General features: G+C 40.6%; 2 protein-coding genes across 2 annotated transcripts in view; one reads left to right on the top strand and one right to left on the bottom strand.

The window, feature by feature from the left end:
- Positions 1–10,495, bottom strand: part of LOC134227688 (basement membrane-specific heparan sulfate proteoglycan core protein-like) — a 90,837-nt gene extending 80,342 nt beyond the window's left edge. Inside the window, exons 1-2 of the mRNA XM_062709345.1 lie at positions 10,346–10,495; positions 1,097–1,207 (exon numbers count right to left, since the gene is read on the bottom strand). Of these exons, the coding sequence (XP_062565329.1) occupies positions 1,097–1,207; positions 10,346–10,495 (261 nt within the window). The remainder of the gene's footprint in view (positions 1–1,096; positions 1,208–10,345) is intronic.
- LOC134221610 (uncharacterized) overlaps positions 1–14,177 on the top strand; it is a 637,051-nt gene that overhangs the window by 286,279 nt on the left and 336,595 nt on the right. The gene's annotated exons all lie outside the window — the stretch shown is intronic.

The raw sequence follows: 14,177 nt of genomic DNA, 5'->3' as shown, positions 1-14,177 counted from the left end.
TAGTGTTAGTTGTGTGCTGAAAAAGTTGTTCAAAAGTTGTTAGTATCGTAAAACAAAAACTTATACAAAATTGAAGAAATTAAAAATATTAAATGTATCCACAATAGGGTAAAGTGATCTTTTCGGTCATCTGTATATCAACACTGCGATAAAAGTTCAATTGCTCAGAAAAAGGTAAATTTCTAAATAATTTCCGATTATTATATTCCCTACTTGCGGTATAATGCGGGTTGAAATAAGATTTTGGTGGAGACAATCAAAACCACGTGTGACCTATTCTAATGATGGCGGATAGGTCCATAAAGGGCCTTTTATTTTCTTGGCTTTCAACAGCTTTTGTCGGGGACACACACAACGTCACGAAAAACGCTCCGACAAAGACACGGGACAGACAGAGACGACGCAAACCGTTCAAACCCATAGCGGGCAGGCCGCCATTTTGGAGAATACCCGGTGGCAAGAAACGTGAGCATTACGCGTTCGCGGGCCTCGAAGCAGTTTCGGGAGAATTTGGAGACGTGGACGTCATTACACTTTCGGCGCAAGCATTCCAGCGGTCCGAGGGAAATCTTTAAGCCCCACCCGACGATAATACTCCACTAGGGCTTCGTGCCCATTTCCGGCACCTAGCGGACGTTTTCTATTACTCCGTCTTCTGGAAGGAACACCCTAATCCATTTCCGCCGAGGAAAATCGAGTCGATCAATTCGCGAGACCAACTTTGGAAACCAGCAGGACGCCAACCCGTCGTCTGCATAAAAAAACCGCAAGTAGAAGAAAATCTGTGACGTCACATGTTAGTTTAAGCCAAATGGCAAACAAAACCAATACCCTTATTGTTAAAATTAAGTGTTCTCAACACAATGTTGCGCATGTTAAAATAGAGCATAAAATCGTTTACAGATGTTAAAAATTTCACTATTTATTCTTGATTTTTCATTCGTTGCTATCGGTCTCAAACGAGAGTCTCCAGGCCTTCCTCACCGTGTTGTTGGTTCAGAACATAATTTGTGTTGCGGCTTTTGAGCATTGGTACCCATTAGGTTCTATTTGTGAGTGCTATCAAACATAGGTTTGCTTATGGATATGCTCTAACATAGTGAGTTCCCATTGGAGGTGAGTCTACCGGTTGAACTGAGTTGCCGTGGATGTTGTACCGTTTCACCCAATTCCGACCCTGTTGATCCCCTTTTCCGATGAGCATAGCCTAGGGGGTTATAGCGGTAAGAAGACATTGTTGATTGCCATACTTAACGGAGGGCCAACTTTAACTATTATGGCCTCCAGTATTGTTTCAATTTCTATCTCTTCGCTTTCTAGTCCAGTATAATCAAAACACCTCCAGACGCCCGTTGACAACACAGTCGTTATAAATTGTGTATCCATTTATTTTTGGTTTATTTCGGTTTGAACACATGGTTTCCTGGAGGCGTATCAATAATGGCCTCCATTTTTGACGTAAACTACGTCTAAGGGGAAGACTCGGATACAGGGTGACAAATGAAAATTTCCAAATTCTAGACCGTCACGAAATCATGTAAGATTTTGAACTTTAATAGCGCCTCTATCTTCCGATGGATTTTTGAGATTTATATATCAATCGACTCGGAAATTCTCTACCAATTTGTCAATTATATTGAAACTTTGGATCATGAACGTTAAAATAGGGTATCGGATCATTTTGGCAGCACCCTCTTTTCTTGTCCGCAAGAGTCTCGTTTCGGCCGTCGCCGTTCAGTGCGGTTGGCTTTTGGACTCTGCTTTTTGTGCGGTGTTTCGCACAAAAGGTAGAACAATGGAGCCGGAGCGGAGCAGTGACCGCGGTCGAAACAAAAATGCGTAATGTAGTGCATGGTGTATAAAAAGTGATGCAGATAGGGGCATGTTTGTGCAGGCATGAGACGATCAATTGTTATCAATGCCAATGCCCTTGCTAGTAATGCAATCATCGCAATGTAATTGCACAAACATGTTTATATTAAAAAACGACTTTGGAAAAATGTTGAGCTTTTCTTTTTGCAAACTGAAAACTAATAAGGCCGTTACACATATTTATTAAAAATTATGGTCTACGCAAGGTCAAGGTCTACTGGTCTCCGCAAAGTCAAGGGGGAGGGGGTAATCTTCTTCTTCTTCTACTGAATCGAGCGGCGTGAAAATTTGAATGCAGAGGTTTTTGGGGCCGGGGAAGGTTCTTAAGATGGTTCGAGACCCCTCTTCTCTTTGAAACCTGGCTCCTATAAAATGGAAACAAATCTGGCGTGAGGAGGTTTTGGAAGGGAAGATATGTTTCTGTGGTGGTTTGAAACGCCTCCCCCTTCTGGAAAGGGGGGCTCCCATACAAATGAACCAGAAATTTCTGCATAACTCGAGAACTAATCAGAGAATAAATCAATTTTAGGCGAAACAAAGTTCGTCGGGTCTGCTAGTAATAAATAAATATTAAAATGAAAAAAAAAATTAAAAAAACTTCTCGGATTTGTTAAAGAACCTTTTGAAAGTTCTCAAAATTTACCGGAATTTTTTTTGTTGCCCCTCAAATTGGTATTTTTGAGCAAAACAATCCGAAGGGGAGGGGAGACATATTTTTAAAAAATATTTATATCGGCCCAATAATATTTTGTCCGATTAAATGCGCGACTGAATCAGAAAGATTTAACTTTGATTCAGGAGGTGTGAATGCACAAGATATTTTTATAATACGTGGGTGCAAACATGCGGTACTTATTGTACACGACAAAAGCTTCGGAACGCATACGTTCTTGAAACGGGCTATATGAGTTACAATAGAGATATCACCTTCTTGCTCCCTGATTCAAAAGTCTTGCAATGATATTAATAAAATGGTTGCACGAATATTTTATCCATGGTGACATTCAGTGTTGGTAGAATCATACTCAAATCTGAAGCTAACTCGCCTGCGATTCTGTAGGGGGAGCGCTTGAGTTTCTCGGCCAGAATCGCATCGCTTCGCTTACTCCCCGAAAAATTATATCGTAAAAAGCGTCAAAACGCAATCAAGGCGTATGTTTTGTTTATATATGCAATTATTAGCTACTGTTTTAGACGAAAAACAGTTAATTCAATGCATTCAACAATGAAGAACACGTAAATTTCATGCAATGATGCAAATTGCGATTCGAATCATGAGCAAACCTCTGGGCCATGATTCTGATGGAATTTGACTGACCAACACTGGTGACACTGCCAGATAGTGGGAGTTAGATTGTAAACACACACACACTTTTCCTGTCCGCAACGTTTAACGTCCGCAACTCGCGCGCATCACACCCAAATTAATTTGGTTTTGGTACATGATTGACATTTTATGATTTCTAGTGATGCACCAAAAACGGAAAAGAGGATGCTTCCCTAGAGCTTCTTCTATTGAAATATTTCATCAAATGCTTCAAAACCCCAATGTAGGCAATTCGGATCCAAGAAAGGCATTGTTACCACTGAGGAATAAATTTGGGTTTTCATAGTTAATTTTTAAAACAATTGTCGTATCCAACAATTTTCATATCTTAAGATACGCTAGTTTTGTTCGAAACCAGTGACATAAGTAATCAAATAAATTTTCCAAAAATATTCATGCATGATGGCACTACAATCCTTAATGAACAAAACTGCCTTACGTAGTTTACGTTGGGCGGTTGTGTCTTGTACATAATCCTTCTGATTTTTTTTCATTCTTCTTTTTCTTCTATGGCTCTACATTCCAACTGGAACTTGGACTGATTTTCAAGAATTCTATTAGCATTTCCTTAGTTATTAATTGAAAGCTTGTCTATGCTCGCTATTGCATGATTATGCATGTTGTGTGGCAAGTACAATGGGTACACTATGCCCAGAAAGTTTCCAACCCGAAAACATCCTAGACCGGACCGAGAATCGAACTCACCATCTCCGGATTGGCAATCCTACGCCTTTGCAGGCAAGGCTACTGGAGACCCCAATTTTTGATTATTAGATCCAGATCTTGTAATTGGTGTCCATTTTCTTCTATACAGCCCCTTCCCGATTTTGGCAACACGACCGGATTTTAATGTTGCCAAAATGGGGATGTTGCCAAAAACGGGAAAAAAATTTCATACAAAATTTTATTTTTTTTTTTGTTTGCATGATTGAAGCTAAATATTTAGAATATGTACTACCAAGTATGCGGAGTGTGTTTAAGTGATGCACGTGTTCATAATTGTCATTTTTGCGATTTTATTCATAACTCGAAGATTGTAGCTCAAACAAAATTGAAACAAACTCAAGAATGGTAATCAAACGATAATGTAACTAATTAGCCAATTTCATAATACAAATTTAATCCATATATATAAAACTCAATGTTTGTATGTTTGTATGTATGTTTGTATGTATGTTCCAGCATAACTTCTGAACCCATTGACCGATTTCAACCAAATTTGGAACACACATTCTTCATCTTAAGGAGACGACGATAGGGGGGTTAGGGATGCTATTTGGAAACTGGGGAGGTGTGGGGAGGGATATTGCTAAGTTTTGATCAACTCAGTGTACCTTTTGAACCCCTTGGCCGATTTCTACCAAATTTGGGACACATTCTTCATCTTAAGGACACGACGATAAGGGGTTAGGGATGCTATTTGGAAAAAGGGGAGGGTGTGGGGAGGGTATCGCTAAGTTTTTGATCAACTCAGTGTACCTTTTGAACCCCTTGGCCGATTTCTACCAAATTTGGGACACATTCTTTATCTTTAGGAGATGACGATAGGGGATGCTCTTTGGAAAAGGGGGATGGTGTGGGGGGGGGGTATTGCTAAGTTATTGATCACCTCAGTGTACCTTTTGAACCCCTTGGCCGATTTCTACCAAATTGGGAACACACATTCTTTATCTTTAGGAGATGACGATAGGGGGTTAGGGATGCTTTATGGGAAAAGAGGAGGGTGTGGGGAGGGTTATCGCTAAGTTGTTGATCAAATCAGTGTACCTTTCGAACCCCTTGGCCGATTTCTACCAAATTGGGAACACATTCTTTATCTTTAGGAGATGACGATAGGGTTTAGGGATGCTTTATGGAAAAAGGGGGAGGGTTATCGCTAAGTTATTGCTCAAACCAGTGTACCTTTTGAACCCCTTAGCCGATTTCTACCAAATTTGGAACACACATTTTTTATCTTTAGGAGACGACGATAGGGGGGTTAGGGATGCTATTTGGAAAAAGGGGGAGGGTGTGAGAGAAGGGGTATCGCTAAGTTTTTGATCAACTCAGTGTACCTTTTGAACCCCTTGGCCGATTTCAACCAAATTTGGAACACACATTCTTCATCTTAAGGAGACGACGATAGGGGAGTTAGGGATGCTATTTGGAAAAAGGGGGAGGGTGTGGAAAGAGGAGTATCGCTAAGTTTTTGATCAACTCAGTGTACCTTTTGAACCCCTTGGCCGATTTCTACCAAATTTGGAACACACATTCTTCATCTTAAGGAGACGACGATAGGGGGTTAGGGATGCTATTTGGAAAGAGGGGGGGTGGGGGGAAGTGTATTGCTAAGTTTTTGATCAACTCAGTGTACCTTTTGAACCCCTTGGCCGATTTCTACCAAATTTGGAACACACATTCTTCATCTTAAGGAGACGACGATAGGGGGGTTAGGGATGCTATTTGGAAAAAGGGGGAGGGTGTGGAGGGAGGAGTATCGCTAAGTTTTTGATCAACTCAGTGTACCTTTTGCACCCCTTGGCCGATTTCTACCAAATTTGGAACACACATTCTTTATCTTTAGGAGATGACGATAGAGGGATGCTCTTTGGAAAAGGGGGAGGGTGTGGAGGGAGGAGTATCGCTAAGTTTTTGATCAACTCAGTGTACCTTTTGAACCCCTTGGCCGATTTCTACCAAATTGGGAACACACATTCTTCATCTTAAGGAGACGACGATAGGGGGGTTAGGGATGCCTTTTGGAAAAAGGGGGAGGTGGGGGGAGGGGTATTGCTAAGTTTTTGATCAACTCAGTGTACCTTTTGAACCCCTTGGCCGATTTCTACCAAATTTGGAACACACATTCTTCATCTTAAGGAGACGACGATAGGGGGGTTAGGGATGCTATTTGGAAAAAGGGGAGGTGTGGAGGAGGAGTATCGCTAAGTTTTGATCAACTCAGTGTACCTTTTGATCCCTTGGAACACACATTCTTCATCTTAAGGAGACGACGATAGGGGGTTAGGGATGCTATTTGGAAAAAGGGGAGGGTGTGGGGAGGGGTATTGCTAAGTTTTGATCAACTCAGTGTACCTTTTGAACCCATTGGCCGATTTCTACCAAATTTGGAACACACATTCTTTATCTTTAGGAGATGACGATAGGGGGTTAGGGATGCTTTATGGAAAAAGGGGAGGTGTGGGGGTGGGTTATCGCTAAGCTATTGATCAAATCAGTGTACCTTTTGAACCCCTTAGCCGATTTCTACCAAATTTGGAACACACATTATTTATCTTTAGGAGATGACGATAGGGGGGTTAGGGATGCCTTTTGGAAAAAGGAGGAGGGTGTGAGATAAGGGTATCGCTAAGTTTTGATCAACTCAGTGTACCTTTTGAACCCCTTGGCCGATTTCTACCAAATTTGGAACACACATTCTTTATCTTTAGGAGATGACGATAGGGAGGTTGGGGATTTTTTATGGAAAAAGGGGAGGGTGTGGGCAGAGGGTATCGCTAAGTTATTGAACAACTCAGTGTACCTTTTGAACCCCTTGGCTGATTTCTACCAAATTTGTATCAAATATTGTATGTCCTGAGGAAACAACTTTAGTGCATGATGGTAGGTCATTTTAAAAGGGAATGATGTGAGAGAGGTATTGTTTAGTAATCGATCAATTCAGCATAACTTTTGAACCCATTTACCGATGTCCACCAAATTTGGAACCCATATTCTCTGTTTAAGGAAGACTGTATCAGACTGGATAGGAGAGTCATAGCTGAATGAGAGAGAGGGTATATTTATTAAACGAACAGTTTAGTATACCTTTTTACCGCATGGGTCAATTCAAACCTAATTTGTAAACACGTATTCTCTGCCCAAAACTATTATAGAGAGGCTGGGAGAAACTTTTGGAATACGGGAGGTTATTGGGGTTGCATATTGTTTGGAAAACGACTTAATTCAAAATCCCTCCTATTTAGTTCATTCGAGGTTCTTTCACATTGTACAATGCTCCAAAAACAAATTTCCCGAATTTCTCAAAAATAGCAAATCCTCGAACATAACATTTTCCCGGTAATAACATTTCCCCAAAAATGACTTCAACGAAAATGATATTTCCCAAAAATGATTCTTACCGATACACATATTCCAGAATATGGCATTTCCCTGAAAATTACATATCTCTGAATGAAGCAGGCCATTAACATAACACTATTTGGCTTGAGGTCATTCGACATGAAGGGCATTTGGAATAATTATGAACAGCATCAGAAAAATCTTTCATAGAAAGCATGCATTTGCTGGGTATATAGCGATGATAATTGTTACCCTTCATCGGAATCATGGCTTGCCCAGTGAAAAGCAATGATTAATGTGTTTCCTTCTGAATGGTGGATGTGATTGCTTCTTTAAAAGTAGGCATTTGCCTGGAATAAGGCAATGGTGAGTGTGATCCCTTCTTTAAAAATGGGCGTTTGCCCGGGATGAAGCATCGGTGGATGTTTTTCCTTCTTTAGCAATTGACGTTTGCCCGGAATAAGCCTATTCTAACCAACGATCCCATTTTCAAGATCAGTCAATGTTTCCATAAACCTTCTTTTAATCAAATGATGAAGTATCAATAAGTTAACAAAATTACTCTGTTGACCAATTGGTTTTATCTTTTCCTGATTGTAAAAAACTGAAAACCAAACTGGAAATTCCGAGCAAGGCCGGGTACATAAAGCTAGTAATAAATAATATTTGAAATTAACAATAGCGTCGGCCATGTCCTTACAAAAAAATTTAGTGATAAAAAACGTTTATATAGTAGTCCATTGAAGTGCTGACTTCAAGCTGACATCTCATATAAATTTGTCCACCGAAATGCTTGTTTTTATCATAATTCACTATATAAATCAAATAGCCATCCGACGGATACAAGATGACTAAATGTGCTACAAATTTCGGATTCTTATAAAATGGATTTTTATAGAAGCAAACTTTCTTGTGGTCGGTGTGATTGAAAGTAAAGTTCTGTGCACAATTTTTGCTGACATTATGGGAAAAAGAATGCGAGGCATAAGACGTTCTGTTGTTTTAGAAAATGGTAACGGAAAACTGCATTCAGCAACATTGGTCAAGCGTAGTGCGAGTAGGGGTTAACTACACTCGACTCACTAAAACCAAACCTCTTTCTATGCTATGCTCAATCTATGCTACATCCATAGCCAATGAGTGAACTGCCTCACTCAGATGGATGCCAAACAACGAGTAAGAGCGATCGTTGCTGTGATAAACAATGAGCAACACCGACTAACAAGCCAAGCCGTGGTGAGGTAATGTAAGCAATGATAAGATAGTCGAGAGAAAGTATCAACGCCTCCCATTCAGTGTACTAGAATTCCAGACTCATAGAGGTCTTCATTTTTAGAATGCTTGAATGGATTCTGCTATTAGCGCACCAGAACGTCGCTCATTGTTGTGTTACCAAGTGATTCGCTTCACTCAATAAGCTTCCATTGGTGAGTGTTAAAGACCATTAAACGGTATTTTTTAATTTTTTTTATTAGCGAGACTTTCAGTCCTGGGATGGCTCGTCTCCAAATAAACGGTAAATCATCTAACGTCCAATTTTAAAGATCTTAAGAAGCTCATAACTTGCCCCGCGGAAGAGCATCAAGTTGGCTTAGATTAACCCGATTTTTCTCATGATCTGATTTTTTTTCAATGCCTGCCTTCAAGGGTCTCATTACGATTACATGTTACTAAACTCTTACTATTACTGTTGAACTGTTAGCAAGCATGCTGGAATCAAAAGGCTCGTTGTGCAATTGACACATCAGGAAAATGGAAAAGCCAACAGTGTTCTGATATTAATCGCTAGATAAATTTGTGTAAATTTTAAACAATAAGATTCTTTGAAATAAAATTGTTGCTTATTTTATATATGGAAATTCAGCAGAAAGACGGATAAAATGATAAAATGACAGTTTCTCGGCTCGTAATGAGCAAAACGACTTGATGGCTAAACAGCGTATTTTGAAAATCGGCGGGCTTCGCTTAATAGATGTTGTACTATGTACAACGGTGTGAGTCAGCTTATCGACGACAAAATCAGTGAGATGCCAAAAAATACGACATTCTACGGTGGGCTGGTTAGATTAGGGTAGTGTGAATAGGGAATGGAATAGTGTGAATAGGACATGGAAAACGTGAATAAAAAGAGCAGAAATGTTTCAATAGACATTGTTTGCAATGAGCGGTAATACTAGTGGTGGTTCATTAATTCAGTGGAAGTGCCCACTATTCGTACAGAGCCCATAATACGCATATAAACCCTAATGACATTCACTTTTGGTTTTGTTTATCCTATTAGATATTAATAAAAAGGGTTTAAGCTCTGAAAAGTAATAACAAAAATATTTTCGAAGTTGTTGCCAAAATCGGGAAGAAAATGTTGCCAAAAACGGGTGTTGCCAAAATCGGGGGTAGACAAAAACGGGTGTTGCCAAAATCGGGATGGGACTGTACTTTGATTTGCAAGCCGTGATCCTTCAGTTGCGGCATTGTTGGCAGACCGTCGGCAGGCGACTGACAGAGCACAAGTGGGAACGTAACGTCCTCGCTCGCGTCCCTCAGACTAGTCTATCTTGTGAAGAGTGGGGTGGCTACTTTCTCTTCACCTAGCCCCGGCCAACTCACCGTTACGCTTCTTCATTGTAAACTATTTCCGCATCCAATTTCTCTCAATTTAGCTACTTCCTTAGCAATCCCACTACTTCTTGAATGGTATCCTTTTTCGTGTCCTTCTTGAGTGCTTCCTCCAACCTGACTATTTCCTCTTTGAGCTTTCGAATCTAATTGTCTTTCTTGCTATATTTCCAGATTTGTTCGATCCTATCTTGCGCGCTGCTTACAGCAGAGTACGAGGCATTAGCTTGCAGTTTTAAGAACTCTTTTCTGGCTTCATTGAATGTTACACCGGTTTCCACTTTGATGATGTATTCTTCTTTTAGATAGACTGGACAGCTCTTACTTGCAGGTGAGTGTTTACCCTTGAAGTTTTTACACAAAGCCTCCATACTGCATTGAGTATCTACGTTGATAATCAATAATTGATAGTCACTACCAAAGTTGCAGTATTTACACTTTCCCATTGTCAAAACGAGTAATACGACGTACCTTGCAAATCCCTTGCGGACTCAACCGCTCCAGTAGTTGTGCTTCTGGCATCCTAATAGCTGCTGATGCTGCTACGCAGTTGCTGATGTTCAGCACCGGGTGAAGCGTAACTACAGCTTTCGTTCCATCAATCAGCTGACTTATTTTCATCAGTTTTTTCGTTTGCCTCAGTTACTGATTTGCTAACGATTAATAGATTGTCTGGCAGACTTTATCCCTCGACAGCTCTTAGTGATAGTACAATGCGTTGACTATACATTCCTAGCCGTCCATCCATACTGGCAAAGTTCGATTATTTTGATTTCCTCCATGCCTTGATGGACCTCCCCAAAGGGGCCATGATGGCCAACAGCAAATGTGTGCAGTTTTAATTTTCCGTCAATGTTTTCTTCTCTGATTAAAAAGGATAGTTTCCACTCCCGATCTCGTTCTTGCCTAAACAAGTAACGACTACCCTTTAACCTAGTTTTCTACTTCACCCAAGAGTTGAAAGTCCAGGTGAAAAGAATTGAAGTGATGAGTCAATTAGTGAAATGCTTCTTCCTATAGCAGGTTGATGGAAACGCTTGGTGATTTGTTGCAGATAGTATCTTCACCACTACAACAAGGAGATCTCCCAACACGATGGAAAACTTTGTTTATTGGCGAAGCTTTCGATTGCGCCTAGCTGGTAGCAACCACTAAGCAAAGCTTTGGCCGTGCCTATAGCACGCAAACTTGCATGCTAGTCGTCTTGCTCGCTACTATTTTTATGACGCCAACAGAATTACTTATCTGTGTTGTTAATACTATTGGAACAAAACTGTTAAGAAAGTGTTATCCATGTTATATCGATACACCGACTATTTACACGTTACACTGCACTACCCGATTCTTGATACTTGAAATGAAAAAGAATTGCACTATAAAAAATTACTCTCTGTGCAATCCGACTAGTTTGAAATAGGGTTACCAAAAAACTCCAGTATATAGATTAGATCTCTTTATGTTTTCAAAAAGTATGAAAAAATCAACCGGTCAGCCCAGAATCTCAATTCTTATGCTAAATAAGCCTCCTGTCAAATTTTCAGCTAATTCGGATGAAGAATGTGAGTAACGTTATTGACGACTCTCTCACCTCTCCTCCTCTTGGGAGACATGAACGCGCACAACCCGGCCTGGGATGATCTAAAGCCCGATCTCCGTGGTGTCGACTTACTCAATAATTGTTCATCAACCATTTACAACGGCCATTCGGCCACCGACTTCGACGTGAACACCGCCAGTCGGTACATTTTCCCCATACTCAAGTGAGAAGTGTCTTTCGACCTTTTCGGGAGCAATCACTTTCCAATACGGATCACTGCTCACTTCGCCATCTTCTATTTTATTCCTACAACTTGACTAGTTCTCGCAGGTGACTGTTAGAATTGACTGATAGAGTTTGTAGCGCTAACCTCCTGCGGATCTACGGTTGTCGAGAGGCTAGTCAACCGTTGTCGACGGGAGAAACTCGAGGCTAATGAAGGATTTGACTTCCAACAGCGTCCTGGGTACGTGACCAGGACCTAGGAGATGTCCTTCAGGACGATAAACACGCTGATTAGGTATATCCCTTGACAGCTCGTTTCGGCATCCAATTAAAATCATTTAATTACCATCGCATTGGCAGCCCGTAAACCAAAACAAACCTCTGCCTTAGAACATAACCCCCAGAATCGAACAAAATTCCGCGTGAACTCGTTGCGAGTGCAGTGGGTGAGTGATTCCTTCCCATCCCGATAGATCGCGAGGACGTGCCCAGCGCTGTTATTGACCATTTACAAATACTAGAGCTCTCGGACTACGCAAATTGAGTTTGGAGAGCAAATCCCCTGCTTCCATCCACGGAGTTGCAACTACGCAATACACGATCATCATGCTCATGCTCACTGTTACGGTACCCAGCCGAATTTTAGAGATTCATCACCACCGATCCAGTTCCCTCGAGAACTTCCAAGTCCCACCGAATTCCTTAATAAACTAGCCTTTCTCTGTCGCTGAGCAGTCATTCACCCTCACCAGGAGTAACGGGAAGTGGAATAGTATCATCGAGTATCGAAAACCTTCCTCTTTCCGTCCTGAGTACGGAATCGGGACCTATTTTGCCAGCCTAAGAGATGTCCTTCAGAATGCCTTCGAGGAAGATAACACACTGATTTGGTATCCCTTACATCTCGAAGGTGTAATCGAATCTGGACACCACTAGTTTTGCAGCAACTCGCATTTAATCGGAATTTCCTCTAATGGCGATCACCGGACATATTCTTGGTCGCCATGAACGGGGTCTTTCGCTTTCTATCACCCAACGTTTACGTCTTCATTTACGCCGACGATATCACATTACTTGGACGCACTCGTATTACAGCACAATAAACTATCAGAACCGTGCATCATGTTGGGGGAACCCTTCATCCCATCCCAACCATAATATTGTAAAGTACTTGGCGTCTCCATCGACTGTGGTCTCACATTTCTGCCTCATTAGAACCCCGTCAAGTTAACTGCCATACCATAGGGTCTCAAACTCCTTTCAAAGGCCCATAAGACCAGCAACAGGGCTATTCTTCTTCACATTGGTGCAGCCATTATAGCAGATGGCTTTTTACGGTCTTAAACTCATCTGCATTACATACCGTAACCTCCTTAACGTCCTGTACCCGACCTTTAACAGTTATGTTCGGATCGCCTCCGGTGTTCAAAACCTGGAGGCTGGCATCTTGCCACTTCGCCACCGCGTTCTGGCTGCTATATGCGCTTGCTTCCTTCGATTCTTCTTCTGAGCATGAGCAGAGATGAGCAGGATAACTCACAATTGTAGTTGCTACTCCGTGATTGATAGAACTTGCGAAATTGCACAGGAACCAATTGAATGGAGCTTGGTTAGCTATCATTCCCAATGCAAATTTCGGAAATTCAATGCATTTTACTAAGTCAATTACGGCGCGGCCACGTCCTTACGGTCATCAAGGAAGGAAGGATTATTAGTTCAACTCTCGTTGGTACTAGAGACCGAGTATACCTTGCATCTTCACGATAGTCTTAGGATAGGATATTGTGTTAGTAAGAAGGATATATTATCTGGATTCACTTAATGCGAAATTAAACGTACTCGAACTATTTAAATAATTTTAAGAAAATAGAAATAAGAATATAATAGTTTTCATCCATGCACCAGTTGTACTTATGTAACTTCACTTTTGATACACACAGAGAAACTTTAAAAATATATCGTGACTGAAGCTGGCTTCTACTCTTCAGCCAAGTTAAAATAGAAATGGCAGAGCAGTTTCAGAAGCACATATTAGTTCCTCAAATTTGCGTAGTCATAGCTTTAGAATAATTGAAATTTCTAATACATTCATATTATTTTTAGACGAATTTATAGCATTACTTTGAAGCTAAATAATTTCTCAGGACTCATTAATATTTAATCTACTTTAGTTCTAAGCTTTTATCCTAAGCAGCTCAATGGGAAGGTTGAACAGTTTTCCTAGTTACTGTTTTCATAGTAAATTTTATATAAACTTCAAACGCGCGTGCTCACTCAAATTACATCCAAATTAGCTAAAATTTTGGAGGATTATTCAAATGGCAAATTATTATTATTATTGCAAATAAACCAATTCAAAGCATCGAAGCTTTTCCGATACTATCCATAGAAGGATAATTCCACTGAAGAGTTATTTTAAATTTCAATGTTTCCAAAGAAGTACAATGGTACAGAAATGATGTTCAGATATATTTTTAGCAGAGAGGTGTTGCTTTTCCACATTACATTTGCAGAACAGTCATCATGGAACGCATCTCTTTT

Source organism: Armigeres subalbatus, chromosome 3, assembly GCF_024139115.2.
Source record: "Armigeres subalbatus isolate Guangzhou_Male chromosome 3, GZ_Asu_2, whole genome shotgun sequence".
Classification (NCBI taxonomy): Eukaryota; Metazoa; Arthropoda; class Insecta; order Diptera; family Culicidae; genus Armigeres; species Armigeres subalbatus.
This window is presented reverse-complemented; position numbering and strand designations above follow the sequence as displayed.